General features: G+C 37.0%; 2 protein-coding genes across 6 annotated transcripts in view; both read left to right on the top strand.

The window, feature by feature from the left end:
• Positions 1–22119, top strand: part of LOC125271747 (NACHT, LRR and PYD domains-containing protein 12-like) — a 1137836-nt gene that overhangs the window by 683764 nt on the left and 431953 nt on the right. The gene's annotated exons all lie outside the window — the stretch shown is intronic.
• The window catches only part of LOC125271766 (somatostatin receptor type 5), a 36524-nt gene that overhangs the window by 3155 nt on the left and 11250 nt on the right, over positions 1–22119 (top strand). The window contains exons 2-3 of one of the 3 annotated variants that reach the window (XM_048196013.1): positions 129–1257; positions 11438–13275. In XM_048196013.1, the coding sequence (XP_048051970.1) occupies positions 136–1257; positions 11438–11560 (1245 nt within the window). In that variant the 5' untranslated portion in view covers positions 129–135 and the 3' untranslated portion in view covers positions 11561–13275. Of the gene's footprint in view, positions 1–128; positions 1258–11213; positions 13276–22119 lie in introns of those variants that run through there. The other 2 variants (XM_048196014.1, XM_048196015.1) reach the window with 2 other exon arrangements.

Below are 22119 nucleotides of genomic sequence, written 5' to 3'. Positions count from 1 at the left end.
TATGTACCCTTCCACTGGGCTTCATTGCTGCATTATACTCTCTTCCATTTCCATCCAGTCACTCTTTCCTTTCCCACCTCTACTCTTGTTTTTGACCCTTTTTTTTTATATCTCTCTGTCCATTCCAGATCCAGAATGGGCTCATTTAACCAATCCGGGTGGGTGGGGTTCATCCCAGGGGATTATAACTCCTCCTCCACTGGACTGGGATATTCAGGAACTCCACTTGGGAATTACACCGGCAATGTGTCCGATCAAAGCATGCCGTTCCAAGGGAGCAGCACGATGGTTACTGCGGTCATATCATTCACCGTGTTTATCGTTGGACTTACGGGCAACACTCTGGCTATCTACGTGGTTTTACGCTACGCTAAGATGAAAACAGTTACAAACATCTACATTTTAAACCTCGCCGTGGCCGATGAACTGTATATTTTGGGCCTACCTTTCCTTACGACGCAAAATGTACTCTCCTACTGGCCGTTCGGCTCATTCCTATGTCGCGTTGTGATGACGGCAGACTCGCTGAATCAATTCACGAGCATCTTCTGTTTGACAGTGATGAGCATCGATCGCTATTTAGCAGTAGTGCATCCTATCCGCTCCACTAGGTGGCGCCGGCCGCGAGTAGCTAAAGCAGTTAGCGCAGCGGTGTGGGCATTTTCGTTCATCGTTGTTCTCCCCGTGGTGATATTCTCTGACGTTCAGGACACGTTTAACTCATGCAACATGAGTTGGCCGGAGCCACGAGACGTTTGGTCGACGGTGTTCATACTCTACACGGCAACGCTCGGATTCTTCGGCCCCCTGCTGGTCATCTGCATGTGTTACCTTCTCATCGTGGTCAAGGTGAAGTCGTCCGGCGCGCGGGCGGGATTTACAAAGCGCCGGCGCTCTGAGCGGAAGGTGACCCGCATGGTGGTGGTGATCGTGGTGGTGTTCGTCCTCTGCTGGCTGCCGTTCTACATCATCAACATCGTAAACCTGGTCTTCATACTGCCGGAGAACAGCGTGATGGTAGGGGTGTACTTTTTCGCGGTCATCCTGTCGTACGTCAACAGCTGTGCCAATCCGCTGCTCTACGGGTTCCTGTCCGACAACTTCAAGCAGAGTTTCCGCAAGGTCCTGTGCGTGCGCAAGGCAAATGGCGTGGAGGATGGCGATCCCAGTGTGCCGCGGACAGAGAAAACGACGACCCATGACTCCTTCCTGACACCTCGGAACAACGACTTTAATGGACACGTACAGGGCAGCCAGGTACAGTCACTCTGAAAGCACATCACACATTGTTTAATGAGTTTGTTGAATGTTTATATTGCTAGAACAGATATTTTCAGTCTTAGACATTCTGTTGTTTGCATTTTTTGATTTGGTAACACTTTACAATAAGATTCCAATTATTATTGTTAAAGTCGGCATGAAATGGAAGTTGCAAGTTTTTTCTTCCCTACTGTGAAATATATCTTAGTGAAACGGCTTCTCGAACAAGAATAAAATGTAGGGCGGGACTTGATTTTGTCCATGAGGATTTGATTGGAAGGTTGTGGTTTGCTATTGGTCGATCTCATGTGAGTGAAAGGTTGCCCCGCCCTCTCAGTATTAAACACGGCATCAGAAAAGAGATGAGCTGCAAGAGGGAGGGGAAGTTGCTTTGATCAAAGACTACAAATTAAAATTTCAGAATTAAAATTTCTTGATAATTTACTCACCACCATGTCATCCAAGGTGTTCATGTCTTTCTTTCTACAGTCGAAAAGAAATGAAGGTTTTTGAGGAAAACATTCCAGGATTTTTCTCCATATAGTGGACTTCACTGGGGTTCAACGAATTGAAGGTCCAAATGTCAGTTTCAGTGCAGCTTCAAAGAGCTCTACATGATCCCAGACGAGGAATAAGGGTCTTATTTAGTGAAACTATCGGTCATTTTCTAAAAAAAAATAACAATTTATATACATTTTAAGTACATTTCAGCTGCACTGAAACTGCAATTTGGACCTTCAACTCGTTGGTAACTGTTGAAGTCCACTATATGGAGAAAAATCCTGGAATGTTTTCATCAAAAACCTTAATTTCTTTTCGACTGAGAAAAGAAAGACATTAACATCTTGGATGACATGGGGGTGAGTAAAATATCAGGAAATTTGAATTCTGAACTGAACTAATCCTTTAATAATTACTGTAACAAATGCACTGCTCATTGCTAGTTAATGTTGATATATGCATTAACTAATGGGACCTTATTTTAAAGTGTTACCGAAAGTTATCAAGAGTTGGTTATTTAAGTCGGTGTTTCCCAACCCTGTTCCTGGAGACACACCAACAGTACACATTTTGAATGTCTCCCTTTTCTGAACCATGTATTTCTGGTCTTGGAGTTTCTACTAACGAACTGATGAATTGAATCAGGTGTGTTTGATTAGGAAGATTTGGAAAATGTGTACTGTTAGTATGCCTCCAGGAACAGGGTTGGGAAACACTGATTTAAGTCATAGTTTAAGTCATGAAAATCCGTCATCATTTACTCACCTTCATGTCAAAACTGTCTTTCTTCTGTGCAACAAGTTAGATTTTTAGCAGAAATTTCTTGTCACACTAATGTGACCAAAAAGGAAATTAAAAAAATAATTCACCCAAATACATAATAATATAGCAACTAATATGATCTACTTAAAGGGATACTCCACCGTTTTTTCATATTAAACTATGTTATTCCCTTAACTAAGACAAGTTGATACATACCTCTCTCGTCTCAGTGCGTGCACTAAATCGCTCTGTCTTGCGGCGAAACTTTGTTAGCACTTAGCTTAGCCCAGTTCATTCAATAGGGGCCAAGCAGAGAAGCTACCAAACACCTCCACGTTTTCCCTATTTAAATACAGTTACTCGAGTAGTGTAACTCGACCTAGGACGGTGACACAAAACAAAACGTTGCGCTTTTCTAAACGTGTAAAATGGATAACTATATTGTATGGCGGAATACCATAGCAAGTGCTCGGGAGCACTTTGACCTTGGCGCAGTAATATCTTCACTCGTGAAAAGTCCTCTCACCGGCCCCCGCTCCCTCTCATTTCCGTCAATAGAACCAACGTGACTTTTACCACCTGTGCTATTAGCAAACTGCAAGAGATCATTTGCAATGGCGGACTTTGTAGATGATTATGACTTGTTTGTAGCAGACCCAGAGCCATATCTGTTTGAACCCAAGTACACGGAGGAGGAATTAGCTGTTATGGACCGTGAGAGGGAAAAAAGATACGAACCAGAACAGACCGGAGCCGGCGAAAGAACACGGGCAAACAGCAATTGGTGGTGCAAGTGTGACTGTTGCGAACAGCAACGGTGTTTTTGGATTCTTGTTCAAAGCAGCTAACCAAGCTCTCCGCTGTATGTGGTGAGTTGGAATTCTGTGAAACATGACGGCACTATATACCTTCTCCTTGTTATCACAACCCTTTACGATGCACGTTATAACCATGATTGTCCACAAACTATCTTCCTACAACCTGATACTTCGTCAACTCTGCTCAAACTAGTACTACTGGTGCAGGTCACGTTGGTTCTATTGACGGAAATGAGAGGGAGCGGGGGCCGGTGAGAGGACTTTTCACGAGTGAAGATATTACTGCGCCAAGGTCAAAGTGCTCCCGAGCACTTGCTATGGTATTCCGCCATACAATATAGTTATCCATTTTACACGCTTAGAAAAGCGCAACGTTTTGTTTTGTGTCACCGTCCTAGGTCGAGTTACACTACTCGAGTAACTGTATTTAAATAGGGAAAACGTGGAGGTGTTTGGTAGCTTCTCTGCTTGGCCCCTATTGAATGAACTGGGCTAAGCTAAGTGCTAACAAAGTTTCGCCGCAAGACAGAGCGATTTAGTGCACGCACTGAGACGAGAGAGGTATGTATCAACTTGTCTTAGTTAAGGGAATAACATAGTTTAATATGAAAAAACGGTGGAGTATCCCTTTAAGACTGCTCTAGATCTAGATCGGATCGCTTGACAGCATGAGGGTGAGTAAATGATGACAGAATTATTACTTTTTGGTGAACTAGTCCTTTAACTTGTATTCTAGAAGAAGGAAAACAGTTGGCTAGTTGGTTTTTGGCCCTTCGCTGGTGTTTTTGAGAATCCTCTGTAGATTACAAACATGCTGAGAATTTCACATTCGATACAACTGCCAACATGTTGCTCCTTCCTCACTCCCCAAAGAGACAAACTCAGTGAAATTGATTTAGTGAGCAGACAAAATGGAGAGAGAGAGAGCGATTGTAAGTGTGTGGGTCTTCCTGTCCATCAGTCGTAACCTCCTTAGTGCCCTTAGGGAGAACACTACTCATATGTTCCCAATAAACATTCCCAATGTCCGTGTAAATTAGCATCTGTGTGTGTTTGTGTGTGAAAGAAGAGGAAAGAAAGGGCTGACCAAAATCTTTTTGTATCACAGTAATGGTTTAAAGGTGCCCTAGAATCAAAAATTGAATTTACCTCGGCATAGTTGAATAACAAGAGTTCAGTACATGGAAATGACATACAGTGAGTCTCAAACACCATTGTTTCCTCCTTCTTATATAAATCTCATTTGTTTAAAAGACCTCCGAAGAACAGGCGAATCTCAACATAACACCGACTGTTACGTAACAGTCGGGATCATTAATATGTACGCCCACAATATTTGCATATGCCAGCTCATGTTCAAGGCATTAACCCTTTGACGCGTACGATCACACCGGTGTGATCAGTCTTGGCTGGCCCCAGGAGCGTACGATCACACTGGTGTGATTAGAACGTTCAGTGCATCACGTGATCAACTGCCAAATTCAAATGTGCGTGCGCGCTTTGGCTGGCGCTAAACCAGAGATGGATGCGCGCAGCGCTTTTCATATATCGCATATATGCAGTGTTTTCAACCAAATAATGTTAATTTCAGGTTTCAGACATTTAAATACACATGAGTACTAACAAAACAATATATTTAGAGTTTGTAAAATACACAATGATGTCTATAGAAGCGGAAATAACAACCCTTTCCATTATAACTTGACAACACGTTTAATTCATATCAGATACACATTGTGAAAGTAACTTAAAAGCTTACTCTATTCTTCCCCAGTTCGCCGGCACACTTACTTTCATGTATTTCGGGAGAAGTGGATAAATTCACGGGCTGTAAATCCAACAGATCCGATTCTCTGCGCGGCGCAAACTAACATGGCGGCGCCCATAGCGCATATAGCTCAACTAACGCGATCGTTATAAAGGTGTTTAAACAGCAAAACACATCCACTTGCACATATTTGGCAATCGGAATATTAGATATTTCATGCTATAGTCAACAAATTTATGAATATTTTGAATAAAAAAGGAAAAATTAAATGAAAGCAGATCATCATTCATACAGTGCTGCGGTGTGTCACGTAACAAGCAATGACGCGTCACCATGGAAACCATAAAGCGATACGTTCTAAATAACGGTCACCTTAAAAAACTCAGCCAGAATATTTGAAACTTACGTGCGAAAGGGTTAAACAAGGGCAGCCAGTATTAACGTCTGGATCTGTGCACAGCTGAATCATCAGACTAGGTAAGCAAGAACAATAGTGAAAAATGGCAAATGGAGCAATAATAACTGACATGATCCATGATAACATGATATTTTTAGTGATATTTTTAAATTGTCTTTCTAAATGTTTCGTTAGCATGTTGCTAATGTACTGTTAAATGTGGTTAAAGTTACCATTGTTTCTTACTGTATTCACGGAGACAAGAGAGCCGTCGCTATTTTCATTTTTAAACACTTGCAGTCTGTATAATTCATAAACACAACTTCATTCTTTATAAATCTCTCCAACAGTGTGTAATGTTAGCTTTAGCCACGGAGCACAATCAAACTCATTCAGAATCAAATGTAAACATCCAAATAAATACCACACTCACATGATCCAACGCATGCATGCAGAACATCTTGTAAAGATCCATTTGAGGGTTATATTAGCTGTGTGAACTTTGTAAATGCACTGTATTATAGTCGAGAGCTCGGGGGGCAAGGAGTGCGCGATTTAAAGGGGCCGCAGCCTGAATTGGTGCATAGTTAATGATGCCCCAAAATAGGCAGTTAAAAAAAATTAATTAAAAAAATCTATGGGGTATTTTGAGCTGAAACTTCACAGACACATTCAGGGGACACCTTAGACTTATATTACATCTTGTAAAAACTGGTTCTAGTGCACCTTTAAATCACAACAATACTACCTGTCACAATAGTTTATCATAACATAATACTACATTATATGTGTTATTTTATAGTTTTGATGCCTTTACAACAATTCTGAATAATATAAAATGAGCAGGCCAAACTTTTGACCAGTAATGTAGTTATTTTTGGTGGAAATTCTACAAATAAATGGTTAAACAACCATGTGGTAAATATTACCACATTATTATTTGACATTATTACGCACACTATTTTTGGATATTTAATTAAAATCATGAAATTTAATTACTTATCAATAACAAATCGTTGTTATTTCCATTTATTCCAAACAAGAGAAATTTCTTTAAACATTTTATGATATATGAAAGTATAACTATAAAAAAATAGAAATTTTTACTTTAGTTTGTTATTGGATGAGCCATACTTGAAGTTTTTGTTAAAATAATTAATATACACACTTTTATCCAGCTATATTTTATCACATTGCTCAGTCCATCTAGAAGAGATGATGAAATGGAAGTAATTTACTGTGTTACAGTTCAGCTTGACCAAGTGGACCATGAGGGAATATAAGTATGTGTGTGTAAAAATGTGTATGTATTATGAGAGTGTCCTTCTGGGCGTGAGATCAGACGATCCCATGCTTCATTCATTGGGGAAATCAAAGCAGTACGGCTCTAGAGACTGAATCAGATCTGTATGACTGAAGAGTCTCTTGCCTTTGAAGGACATCCCAGCATCTGATCTAGGATCAATTGCGAAAAAGCCAGTCCCTTTAAGTCATTACTGCCTCCGCAGAGCTGATATCAGCTCTAATGTCTCTCTGTGGCAGACCGGCTTTCCCTGCTTTGATTGATACTGAATGTGATTTTCCACCACTTCTGGAGACGGAGACCAATTTGGCTCCATTCTGCATGTTTACACAGCAGAAAAATTGGCTTGACAATGGAGCCTTAAACCTGCTGGTCTTGAACCAGGAATCAGTCCAAGTTTTCAGAACAACAAATCGCTCTGGCACAAAACAAACAGTGCATCGCTCTCATTATAAAAAACAAAGTTGTATACACTGGAAGTAATACATAGATTTGTTTTACAGACACTATTTTCATCAAGCTACGTACATAGCTACTCTGGCAACTTTATTTTCCTTGTCTGTGTGAAATAATTTTTTTTTATTTTAACATATCTATACATTTAAAACATCTAATAAATATATATTTATTTAATTATATAATATGAATTTCATATGTTATATATGTAATATTTTGTCTCTCAAGAGAAGTAGTGGGCCAGATCTAATTGCGGTTCACAGATCCCACGTGTGAGCAGCATCTCCGGCATCATTCTGGTGGAAAAGAGTTATTTTTCTCTCTCGCTCTCACAATTTTATGGAGTACCAGCAGGGAATCTCAGAGGCAAAACTGAATTAGAACCACATTGTGCAGCAGTAAGAATGTTATTCTACAGAATGAGAAACAGGAAGAAAGAAAAAAAAAACATAGAAAGGAAAATGGGGGGGAAATGTTGGGGAAAACGAAGTGCAGAATGTTGTTCTATTTTTACATGTGCAATTTAAAGGGAGAGTTCACCTTAAAATGTAATTCGGTCATTATTTTCTTACCATGATGTTATTTTAAAAAAGCCACAAGCTGTTGTTTTCTATGTGGAACACAATTGGAGATATGCTGAAGAAACTCTAAGCAGGTTTTGAAATAAATAATGGCAGAATTTTCATTATTGGGTTCTTCATTTCTGAATTTCTAACCCAGCTAACAGGGAACGTTCTCAGAACTTTGGCTGAAGTTCTCTCAAAGTTATGAACATTCTTTCAGTAACATTAATAGAATGTTCATTCATAGTTATCTGCTCTTTGATAATGTTCTCAAAACATTAGCACAAAAACGTTATTATCATGATCTGTTCCTGAAATGTTTTAGTTGGATGTCTGTTTAGCGAATTTTAATTACTACTTATTTCAGAATGTTCAGAGAACATTCAAAATTAACTTTCCCATAATGATTGCAAATTGATTAAATGGAATATTCCCTTAACATTCGCATAAAACTGGATGTTTTGAACATTCAGAAATAATAATAATTTTCATAACTACATGGGAACGGTTGCATTCTTAGAATATATTTTGTTAGCTGGGAAACTGCAAATTAAAGGATTAGTTCACTTCAGAATGAAAATTTCCTGATAATTTACTCACCCCCATGTCACCCAAGATGTTTATATCTTTCTTTCTTCAGTCGAGATGAAATGAAGGTTTTTAAAGAAAACATTCCAGGATTTTTCTCCATACAGTGGACTTCAACAGTTACCAATGGGTTGAAGGTCCAAATGTCAGTTTCAGTGCCGCTTCAAAGAGCTCTACATGATCCCAAAAAAAATAAATATATATATATATATATACATACAGTACAGTCCAAAAGTTTGGAACCACTAAGATTTTTAATGTTTTTAAAAGATGTTTCATCTGCTCACCAAGGCTACATTTATTTAATTAAAAATACAGTAAAAACAGAAATATTGTGAAATATTATTACAATTTAAAATAACTGTGTACTATTTAAATATATTTGACAAAGTTATTCCTGTGATGCAAAGCTGAATTTTCATCATCGTTACTCCAGTCTTCAGTGTCACATGATCCTTCAGAAATCATTCTAATATGCTGATTTGCTGCTCAAGAAACATTTATGATTATTTTCAATGTTGAAAACAGTTGTGTACTTTTTTTTTCAGGATTCCTTGATGAATAGAAAGTTCAAAAGAACAGCATTTATCTGAAATACAAAGCTTCTGTAGCATTATACACTACCGTTCAAAAGTTTGGGGTCAGTAAGAATTTTTATTTTTATTTTTTTGAAAAGAAATGAAAGAAATGAATACTTTTATTCAGCAAGGATGCATTAAATCAATCAAAAGTGGCAGTAAAGACATTTATAATGTTACAAAAGATTAGATTTCAGATAAACACTGTTCTTTTGAACTTTCTATTCATCAAATAATCCTGAAAAAAAATATTGTACACAAATATTTTGTTCAATTGTACACATTAAATGTTTCTTGAGCAGCAGATCAGCATATTAAAATGATTTCTGAAGGATCATGTGACACTGAAGACTGGAGTAATGATGCTGAAAATTCAGCTTTGCATCACAGGAATAAATTACTTTGTGAAATATATTCAAATAGAAAACAGTTATTTTAAATTGTAATAATATTTCACAATATTATTGTTTTTTACTGTATTTTTAATTAAATAAATGTAGCCTTGGTGAGCAGATGAAACATCTTTTAAAAACATTAAAAATCTTAGTGGTTCCAAACTTTTGGACTGTACTGTATATATATATATATATATATATATATATATATATATATATATATATATATATATATATATATATATCCCTTAAATGCATATCTTGGGTCTTTAGTCACTACCCTCCTCCTTGTTCATTTTTTAAAGTTAGACATCAACCAATCAATTCATTATAAAGACTATAACAAGAAAAAAATCATAAAATTATAAAAGAATGCCTATTTTTGTATAAATTTTTTGTAAAAATTGTATAGGGTCGCTAACGACCCGAGGTGTGTATGAGTGTACGTATATTTTTTCTGCACAACAATAATTGAATCCTAGATGACGGAATAAGTGCAATTCACCTTTATTCCACAAGGTGGCAATGTCTGATACACAATGCTGAAGTGACGACTCATTCAGACAGAAAACGAAATAAGAAAAACATGAAATGGCTCAGCGATTTACTGCAGAGCAAGTACTGAACGCAATGAAATATGACTGTAACTGTTACTGGATTGAACTGGTGAAGCTGTTAGCGATCGAAATATTGATTTTGAAGATGTTGAAAATGATATAGTTTTGAGAATACGTTTGAGATCGCGAATGGGCTCATATCCGTGACCTCAAACATAAAACTAGCCTATTATTTGCTGAATTTACTGGGAAATGAGCTCTGACGAGGACAGTGAGGATGGCATAAAACATCTACTCAAACTGAGCCCTTTTCAAGCTCCAAAAGGTAATAAAATATGCTTTATTTTATTCTTCTGTAATTGTTACTCTAATATCAGAGGAGTTTTATATTATCGCGACAGGTAGAGATCCTTCCGTGTTAGATATAGATCCGGGTCGATAAAGACCCGAATATGTAAGAATGATTGGCGAAACAGTCATGCATTTAAGGGTTAAATATATATATATATATATATATATATATATATATATATATATATATATATAATATAATTTTTTTTATCCACAAAATGCTCATCTTACTCTAGCCACGCATTGCATAATCACGTTAGAAAGATCACGCGTGACGTAGGCGGAAGTACCAAGGTAGGGCAAAAAATCTAATTTTCTCTTCTTCTAAATGGTCCATCATTGTTGTTTTTACCCTTTTTGTAAGGCTGTTTGACGTAATCTTTTCACGTTCACTTTGTAAACACTTGCTCGGTATTTACGCATACATCACTCATGACCTTTCCAATGTGATTACGTAATGCGTGGCGCATCGCAGAGCAGTGAAAGAGGAGCATTTGTGGTTAAAAAGTATATAAATTGTTTGTTTTTTTTTTTTAAATGGCTGATTGTTTCTCTAGATGAGACTCTTATTCCTCGTCTGGGATCATGTAGAGCTCTTTGAAGCTGCACTGAAACTGACATTTGGACCTTCAACACGTTGGTAACTGTTGAAGTCCACTATATGGAGAAAAATCCTGGAATGTTTTCCTCAAAAACCTTAATTTCTTTTCTACTGAAGAAAGAAAGACATGAACATCTTGGATGACATGGGGGTGAGTAAATTATCAGGAAATTTTAATTCTGAAGTGAACTAATCCTTTAACATCATCAACCACCACACACACACACACACACACACACACACACACACACACGCACACACACACACACAGCAGTGCAGAGGTGCCACTGTCTGTCCTGTTCTTTGTTTCTGCAGGATCTGCAGTTACAGTCTTGCATGAGCGCATCTGAGAGCCCTCAGCCTGCAAGACCCCAGATCATTGGCCAGTCCACACTCTAAATGCTGTTTCTCTCTCTGTCTGTTGTTTTCATCTTTATTCCGTCTCCTTTTCTGTGATTTATTGTCTTATCGTCTCTCTGTTCATCCCTTCGATATGTTTGTCTGTCCGCCTTGTCTTTTCTTCTGGCTTCTTGTGGAAGGTGTGGCCTCAGCCTCAAGCCACGCCCCCGAACGCACCAGTGACTCCGCATTCCCGCGCAGCAGAGCTCAGTCTCCACCCGGTGCCCGCCGCCTCCACGCCCAGCTCCAGCCGTGACCTGTGACCCCGGCGGGTCGTGAGAGCCCCTCCGAACAATGCCAGGATACTTTGTTTTGGGTGGAGGGTGCAGTGTGTGCTGGAAACACCAGGGTCCTCACGGCCATGGAAAACCTGGAAATATCAGAAATCATTGAAATTTCTATTTTGAATTTATCAGCTTTTAAAGTATTTCAACAGCTAGAAATGAGTATTTGTAAGTGCAAATAGTCTGAGACCACTAATGAAAATCTATTTCACAGTTTTAGAGATGAATATAAATTCTTTAAACACAAAATATAATATTAGCATAGCAATACATGATTTATGATGTTCCAGAGGAAGCAATTCAGAGGAAACGTCACATGATTAATGTCACAAAATTTGCTTATTTGATCGGTGACCTAGAAATAAATTGCGCAGAGTCTGAAATATTTCCTCATTTGTTTAATATTTTTCAAAACCCAAACACGTTCTGTTTATTTTCTGGTTTAAATTACATTTTGAATCCCGGATTTTCAACATGGTCTCAGACTTTTGGGCCCCACTTTTAAACATAACTTTTAAAAAGGATGAGAAAACAGAAGAGGGATTTAGAAGTGAGAGAAGACTTAAGATGCAAGCGAAGGGGATTTAGAGATGATGAATGCTGGTATATTGCTTTTCACGCAAAACTTGCAATCAATTCCCAGCAGCAAACACGCAATCACATTTTAAGCTTTCTCCTTTACGATCAAATTAATGATTGATTTACACGCGCAGAAAAAGTATCATATGTACCTGCCAGAGCTGATTGTGAAAAACCCAGCGTGTCCCAGTGTCCTTCACAAACACAGACTGATATACTTCATTCCATTCAACTTGGAAAAGGGCAATAGACCTCCAAGACCTCTGGCTTAATACTTGGAAACTCATACTGATATCTAAAACTATATGATTTTGCGAAACGTATGACGTCAAACAAACATGGTAGCACACAGTTGATAAATTATTCTCTTTTAAACAGATGAATCCAAGAACCTCTTTACACCTGAGATTAAGAAGCATTTTCGTCAGTCTGATCACAAGCGGATGATGCCAAAGGTAAGGGAGTAGTAGAGGTCATTCGAACAGCCACAAAAGACCGCCTTCTGACCTAACGGGTAAACATCAAGGGAAGCACGCTAGCAAGACGGGATGTAAACTTTGTCAGCTGAAGACATAAGTTTGGTTTGAAGATGAAAAACATACCAAGCACAATGTTCTCTCACCATTCCTGATTTCTAACATGCATTTCTCTCTCAGCTTTCAGAGTAGAAACGAAAGCTGATGCTTTCCGTATGTTTTTCTGTCCCCTCCCAGTCACCGTATGTTCAAGAAAATTGAGCAAATTTATTTTGTCCATTAGATCGAAAGGTCTGAAAAAAACCTCATATTTACCCACCAATAGACCCTTACCTCGATGAAATCAGGACAGAAGTGGTCGAAACGAACTTCGGATTAAAACACTAGGTGTAAATGGGTATGTGTCTCCCTCATCTACTTGTGATCTGATCGACCAAAATGCATCTTAATACCAGGTGTAAACAGGACCCAAATACATGTTAAAACCAGTTTAGCAAATGTTTTCAGTAGGCTTATTATCGTTAACTAAAACTAAAACCATAAAATTAATTTTCATTACTTGAAATAAAATAAACACAACTGAAATAAAATTATTTTAAAGACCCCCTGTGGTGAAATTCAAGTTTTTAATGTTGTGTTTTCAATATGCTTTAAAGGTCCCGTTCTTCGTGATCCCATGTTTCAAACTTTAGTTAGTGTGTAATGTTGTTGTTAGAGTATAAATAAAATCTGTAAAATTTTAAATCTCAAAGTTCAATGCCAAGCGAGATATTTTATTTAACAGAAGTCGCCTACATCGAACGGCCAGTTTGGACTACATCCCTCTACTTCCTTCTTTAATGACGTCACTAAAACAGTTTTTTGACTAACCTCCGCCCACAGGAATACACAAGAGTTGCGTTTGTAGAGTGTGTTTGTCGCCATGTCGTCGAAACGCTGTTATTTTCATCCTGCAGTCCAATCACCGGGTCTGATTCCGGCTCAAATTGATAGGGTAAAATTAAAGACATGTTTACAATAACACTGAGCGCATGCATCTCCACGTTATGGTAAGAGGCGTGACCTTTCCGGGCAAGATGCGCTAAACTGCTGTCGAATCACAACACAGGAACCGCTGGCACAATCAGAACTCGTTACGTATTTCTGAAGGAGGGACTTCATAGAACAAGGAAGTCATCAGCCCGTTTTTATGACAGTGGAAACAGCGGTATACAGATAAGTAAATTATGTGAAAAATACTGTGTTTTTTTTACACGCGAAACATGAACACATGTTATATTGCACACTATAAACACAATCAAAGCTTCAAAAAACCACGAAAAACGGGACCTTTAAGACAAACCATGTGTAAATTCATAAGTCAACACTATTGCTGAGTATCTTCTCCTTAAAACGGCAGTGAAAAAAACACGGTTTGAAATCGCTGGTGTTTCCGACATCACAAACTATCTTGTAACCAATCATGTCAATGTGTGGGCGGGCTTTAGCATTAACAGCGAACTAGCAGGGGAGTCTCGAGAGAAGCCAGGTTACTTGGTATTTTTCTGTTGATCTGAAAAATCAGGTAGATTTAGCAATATAGGAGGTGTATGATGTATATTATGATGTTATAATGAACTATATGCCTTTCTCCACTGATGCTCCGAGTTGTTCAAAGCATTTGTAAGGATACTGAGTGTTAGAACGGGAACATGGTTTGTGTAACATTAGCAACACATTATTAGCTGTTTGATAATCATATTATCGATATGTGTTTAATGTTGTTAAGAGCGATATCATTGTGCAGCGTTCAGTAAGTTGACCGAGTGGATCTCTGAGCTGGCGTGAGTGAGTGGAGGTGGGGCTAATTTGCATATTCATTGATATGTGTATATTAAATGAGGCAAGGGTGAAGGGTTACATTCAAGCTATTTTAAGGCATGAATCTTTTGTTTTCCACAGGAAAAAACGTTTAAATATATATGACAAAAATATTCAGAGGAAAAATGCTTAAAGGGATAGTTCACCCAAAAATGAAAATTTGATGTTTATCTGCTTACCCCCAGCACATCCAAGATGTAGGTGTCTTTGTTTCTTCAGTAGAACACAAATGATGATTTTTAACTCCAACCGCTGCCGTCTGTCAGTGGTATAATGTGAGTCAGCGGGAACTTGGACTATAAGAGTAAATAAAACACGACAGACAAATCCAAATTAAACCCTGCGGCTCGTGACGACACATTGATGTCTTAAGACACGAAACGATCGGTTTGTGTGAGAAACCGAACAGTATTTATATCATTTTTTACCTCTAATACACCACTATGTCCAACTGCATTCATCACTCGATTCGTTTGGTCTGATTGCGCTCTGACAGCGGCAGTGATGTCTGGCACTCATTGAAGTATATGTGCGAGACATCACTGCCGCTGTCAGAGCGCGATCAGACCTCACGAATCGAGTGATGAATGCAGTTGGACATAGTGGTGTATTAGAGGTAAAAAATGATATAAATATTGTTCGGTTTCTCACACAAACCGATCGTTTCGTGTCTTAAGACATCAATGTGTCGTCACGAGCTGCAGGGTTTAATTTGGATTTGTCTGTCGTGTTTTATTTACTCTTATAGTCGAAGTTCCCGCTGACTCGCATTATACCACTGACAGACGGCAGCGGTTGGAGTTAAAAATCATCATTTGTGTTCTACTGAAGAAACAAAGACACCTACATCTTGGATGCGCTGGGGGTAAGCAGATAAACATAAAATTTTCATTTTTGGGTGAACTATCCCTTTAAATATGTAATTTTGGTGATCAAATATGAATTTTAAGGGATAAAATGACTGACTACAGGGGGACTTTAAACTTATTTTACTCCAGCTATTTACCAAGGCAACATTTCTCATTTTCATTAAGTTTAAGTACTAAAATAACTAAAACTATATATATATATATATATATATATATATATATATATATATATATATATATATATTTAAAATAAATAAATAAATAAAATAATGAATTTGACAAAAAAAGTTTAAAATTAAAATGCAAATATAAAAATAAAATTAAATAAAAAAAAAATATATTAAGAAAAACAATAATACTATATCAATGATAGTAAAATAACAGATTTTCAGATTTTCTATCTGGTTTTCAGATAGAGATGTGTGTAAAACACAGTAAATGATCCTCTCTGTTGATAATCGTACACCTGCCAAACAAATGCCAGCTTTGGTCATACAGGTCGGGTTATTTGTTGACAACTGAACATCTGCAAGGCAAACAGTGGCGTTGCCATGTTGTATTTAATACATCTTCTTGTGGGGGTCAGCAACTCTACACCATTATGGTTGGACATATCAAGAGAATAGATGCAACTCAGCTGTTGACCCATGACACACTCACTGGGAGCGCCTCATCTCTGGGCAGAAACTTCCCTTTCCTCATCTGGGGACTTGCAATGACAGGTAGAATGAGATGTGAAAGATTGCTTCTGGACGTTTTGATGGTTCACATGTCCGAGGGGTTTGGGAATCTGGGGAAATTGGGATTTTCAAGTACTTTAGGGTGTGGTGTTCAACAGTTGTTGAGTATAAAAGGGTCAAGATAGCGTTTCCTGATCCATATTGACGTGTTTAAATGTCCTCTACTCTCTGCCAAATGTAGCAAAGTGCCTTTTCTTGTCCCAGATCAAACTATCAAGACACACACTGGAAAATGCGAGACGTTAGTGGAGGCCTTAGAGACACAACCTGGTGATTTCTGTGGTTTGCTTTCTTTTGTTGTTCAGCTTCTTTCCCTTATTGTTCATTGGTGGGGATTATTTCCCTTCATTTGCTTCACTGTTAAATATTTCTAATTGTTCATATGACTTAATTTCACTATGTAATGATATTGTAAATTTACTGCCAGTGTAATGGAAACCACGCCAACAAATATTATTGCCTTTCTTAAGTCTTTTCTATTGATGTTTGATGTAACAATGGTCTTATTTGCATTAAAAAAAAAGGTCTGGGATGGAATTTAGTGTTTGCTGCCACCCTTTTTTTTACCATTGGTGGAAGCTTCTAGAAACGGCTTCAATGCCTTAGTTAAAAAGATCTTCCTTGTGTGACGGCGGCCGTGTTTGTTATTTGTTCTGCGTGTCGGCATGTGTATTTAGCTGTTCATAAAAGCTATAAAGAATGTGCATTGCTTTGTTAATGCTAAATGTGCCTCTGAAATAAACTTTGATGATGCTCATAATTCAGCAGGCATATTTTAAGCCTTCATGTCAGCCAGCAAGCTTTACAATCAATACCCGCTTCTTTTATTAAATCCAAAGACTTGTTTGATTCTAGAGTTGTTGGAACTGTTTAAGGCACATGTCAGCACCGTCAAACTGTGAATGACGCATTAACAAATCACTCTGTGCTGAAGAGATGCTGAGAAAATGCAGTGTTTTGCAATGTTGTTGTTGTTACTATTATTATTACTTTTTAAGGATTACTCACTTCTTATTATTCATTTGTTTCTAGATCCTTATCAGAGACCTGTGACATTTGTGCGAGAAAGTTTAGAAGTTTTTGTATCTTAAAATGCTTCATTTTCTGGGTAATTGCAGAATAACAATTTCAATTTGATTTATTATTATCCTCTATATAACCCCTCTAAAATGTAATGGTGATGAATATGAACATGCATATTATTTTATAAGTCAAATCTATTAAATAATTGTATACAGATAACTTTTATCAGCAGTAAGTCATGGAGACAAACGCAGCACACAAATGGCACAGTTTCCTGAAAAAGAACCTTGTAATCATATATTGCACTCTTAAATGTTAAAACTCAATATCAGAAATCTGTATTGATGGCATATTGCTGAGATAAGGAGTGACAGCTGATGCCATTACTATCATTATACATGTGAAATCAGTCACCAGACCTCACTAAGTGAGAAACATAATTATTTAAGTTGTACATATACTATGTTTTGTGTGAATAAAATTGATTAGTATCCATTAGCTACTCTGGGCTTATCTTTCATTATCTTTGTGTCAGCTTTTTTAAAATGCTGAAATCAAGTTTGTTCTGCTATTGCACATGTATTGAGTTTGTCAATGCACATCTTATCAAAATGCACTTTTGATTACCAATAAATAGACCATTTTTCATCTTGCAGAAAATAACGTTATTTGGTTCTTCATGTATGTTATTTTAAAGGGCTGTGCTTTGCTTATTAGTGGTAAATTTAGGATAAATTACTGCTATTGACCCAATTTTACCACTGAAGCCTGGAATATTAATCTTTAATATACTATATATCTAACTATGTGTATATATATTTACTGTATAATGTAAAAATTTTCTCAGGGTAGCAGTTGTTTACTCTCATTATAGGCCTATACTATGTAAATAGTGGTAGCCTAAAAATATAGCAAACAATAAGCATACTGTTTACAATATTTAGTGATGAAAGTGACAAAGTGTAGCCTAAACAGAAGTAAAATGCTATTTGCACTAATATAAAACACTGGTGCAACGGCTATTCGCGCCAATTCTATAAACATGGCACTTTGTATAAATACGAAGCAGAGGCTGATGAGTGTAAAATGTTAAAATTAGTATTTTCATCATTAATCTTAATCTTTATAAGAGGGTTGTTTTGAGTATATAAGGATATTATGTCAGACAGACAAGCACCGTCGTTACTGCTGTCGAAAAAGGGGGAGAAAGTACAATAAAAGTAGTCCATATTTCAAGTCTTCTAAAGGTATAAAATAGCCTTATATGATGAACAGGTCAAATTTAAAGCGATTACTCACAGAAAATCTTCTTGTTTGCTCTGCCCTTTCAAACTACGGATAGCCTATATCCAGCAATCACATAACATTCCCCTAATGTTAGTTTTTGGTTCCCGTTTTATTTTTTTATTTATATATATTTTTTTTAAGAACCAAAAAAAATAAAAAAATAAATAAATAAATAACAGGGCTGGGACAATACTATTGATGCGATTCGTGGATCGTTTTTGATATTTTCCAAATGCATCGCAAATGCAATTCTGAGCTTAGTTTTTAACAGCAGATGGCGCTTTAGGCTATATGCTCAAATGCTAAGTAAGAAGAGTGCTCGTGCATTCGGCTGAGTCTGAGAATGTACTTGCACCTCAGAATGCTTTTATGACGCCAGATTAAAGTAAACAGCCCACTGCAAACACCCTTGTAATTCACTTCAACCTTTTCAAACTTTATGAATGATTATTTTATAGAAGGTTCAAGTGGTGTGTGTGTGTAAGGAATTGGAAGCAAGTAGCCTACGGCTGTTTCTATAGCACACGGTGCCATCTCCTGTTAAAAACTAAGCTCTGAATCGATAAGAGAGAGATTCGCGATGCATATGGAACATATCAGAATCGATCAAGAATCATTTCTCAATTCACAATGCATCGATTGGGGATGGGAATGTATTTTCCCAGCCCTAAAATATAACGCTCAAACGTTCTTTTTGGATTTTATCTTTTCCAATCATAAAATAACGTTCCCAGAAAGTTGCATTTTTTTTAAATAACCTAAAAATAACTTATAGCTATAACGTTTTAAAATAACCTAAAAATTACTTATACAGAACGTTCCCTAAATCTTATTTTTCTAACCGTGTAATTCATTTCCAATGAAAAATGTTGAAGACATTTACGAAAATATAGAAATTAGACTAATAAAAACGTGTTAAATTATAATATTATACCAGAGTTAAGCGTAGAAATCATAAATTAATTTACTGCGCGCAACTGATGTGCACGCGCAGCACCTGTCTTCCACAGAGAGCCGCGCGCTCGCGGAATTTAAAAATTAACGGTCATTTCGTTTCGGCTGACTGACTCATTTGTTTATCGACTTCTTTATTGAATGATTACTTAAATTTAATATAGTTATGAGATGAAATATGATACATTGACACGTCTAATCGAAGGGAAAGTTTATCGTTTTTTGTTTATGGACCAAAAGAAGAATGTCCCGCTGTACAAACTCTACACTTCGAAGAAATAAATGTAGCCTACTGATATCCTTTAAGTCAAATAATTGTATATTCATTTTTTTTTTTAATATCTGCGAATAAAAATATTTATATTATAAACACAGATTGTGTTTAAGTCATTGTTATTTGGTGCTAAAGAAATGTAAAATCTGGGTATCCCATCAAATTTAAACTTATTTAATCTTACATATCAAGGTTGATCTAATCAGATAAAAATAATCTAATATATAATTTAATTAAATTTTTAAAATAAACATTGGCTTCCGGTCTTGTTTGAGTCATTGCGTATAAACTGCTCTTGGTTCAGATCAGGTCTCATCCTTAACTTCAGCTTCCCATCTTTCCTCTCTCTCTGCCTCCATCTGCTCCTCTGTTCCACCTCAATCAAGTTTTCAACCTGCGATTCCATTACACCCCCTCCTTCACATCTCTATTCCTAAATCAATTCCCGCTTTACATTCCCTCATTCCACATTCAGCCGCCTGGGGAGGATAAAAAGACTCTGTGTATCTACGTTTTCACTCCACATTGTCATCACAGGCTTTCGCTGTTTCCATATCTCAAGTGTCTTCAGATGGACTCACTCAGCAACAGTATCTGAAAAGTCATTTTGTGTCAAATAGAAGAGGCTACAAAATGCTCCAGGATTGCCGTATTCAAATCATGAATATAGTAGAAGAAAACAAAGTTGCGAGAAAGGTCGACCATTTTCCTGCCTGACGGCAACAAATCTCAGGTTTCGATCCGACAGGCAATAACACAGGAAAGCAAGCGCCCAAAAACTAATAAACCAGATATGATTCAGGGCATGGAATTAGAAATAGACGAATGGTATCGGACAAACAGGATTAAGATCCCAGTGTATCTCAGTAACAGCAAACAATACACACATAATTTCATAAACATATATATTTTATATAAGAGCTCTTGTGGATCACTCAAAATAAGTAAAAAATAAGTGTTTTATAGCTTAATGTCATGTAGGAGTTTTCCACAAAGAACCTTTTATGCTGTAGTTCTTCAGAAAACCATTTTTATGATTTGATTTAAAGAACACAGACACCAATACACTGATCTAAAACATTAAAGGATTAGTTCACTTTCAAATAAAATTTTCCTGATAATTTACTCACCCCCATGTTATCCAAGATGTTCATGTCTTTCTTTCTTAAGTCGAAAAGAAATTAAGGTTTATGATGGAAAACATTCCAGGATTATTCTCCTTATAGTGGACTTCAATGGCCTCCAAACGGTTGAAGGCCAAAATTACAGTTTCAGTGCAGCTTCAAAGAGCTTTAAACAATACCAGACGAGGAATAAGGGTCTTATCTAGAGAAACGATTGGTCATTTTCTAAAAAAAATACAATATAAAAAAATATGCTTTATAAACACAAATGATCGCCTTTGTAAGTGCTTCTGCTTTCCGTATTCTTCAAAAAGTTATACGCTGTATGTCCTACGCCTTCCCTATTCTACTTACAGAAAAAAAAATGGAACTGGCACCGCGTTCGTTCCGTAAGTTGAATAGGGAAGGCGTAGGACATACGCCGTAAGCTTTTTGAAGCAAGGCCGTAACCATGTCTTGAACATGGGGGGGAGGACCTTTTTTTTTTAATAAAGCATAAAGAAACAAAACAGTGAACGAAATTGCTGCTAATAAAATGCTAATTTTTTTGTAGAAAAAAAATGACATTACGATGTCCAGATATCAATTTTAATAGTTCATTGAGAACCTAAGTTTAATGTGATATTTTCATAATATATTGTTAGTTCCGAGATTCTTCAATTTAGTCAATAAATACATAGATTGGCAATAGACATTTGAATTTCCTAGTGGTCTAGTGGTAGAATTTTTGTTAACAGTATCAAAGGTTGCATGTTCTAATCCGCCCTCGCAGCTTTTTTTTTCCTCATTAAAATCAAAGATGTCCAACAATGGTTGTAGATCAAGAGCAGGGACACGTTTGTGTGCATTTGTTTTTTGATTTTACTGGTAAAATAGAACCTCCACAACAGTGTTAAGCGATCGATTGACGCACCCGTCTGTGCTGTAAAGACTGTGTGCACGAGCATCAAGAGAACATAAACCCCACCTACTTTTCAATTTGATTGGCCATCTCAATCATTTTGACATTGACGAGCGTTCTTAGACCGCTGAGGCTGACCAGACTAAAAATGTAACTTTTAAACCTTTTTGTCATCCTAGCAACATGCAGAGAGCTGTAATGATTTGGCCATTTCTAATTATAGACTTAGACTTGTCCCCCTCAATGTCTATGGTGGTTACGGCCCTGTTTTGAAGAATGGAGAGCAGAAGCACGATCATTTGTGTTTATAAAGCATATACGGTTTACTTTTTTTTTTCGAAAATGACCGATCGTTTACTTGGATAAGACCCTTATTCCTCGTCTGGTATCGTTTAAAGCCCTTTGAAGCTGCACTGAAACTGTATATAAGGAGAATAATCCTGGAATGTTT

The sequence above is a fragment of the Megalobrama amblycephala genome, linkage group LG7 (assembly GCF_018812025.1).
Source record: "Megalobrama amblycephala isolate DHTTF-2021 linkage group LG7, ASM1881202v1, whole genome shotgun sequence".
NCBI lineage: Eukaryota > Metazoa > Chordata > Actinopteri > Cypriniformes > Xenocyprididae > Megalobrama > Megalobrama amblycephala.
This window is presented reverse-complemented; position numbering and strand designations above follow the sequence as displayed.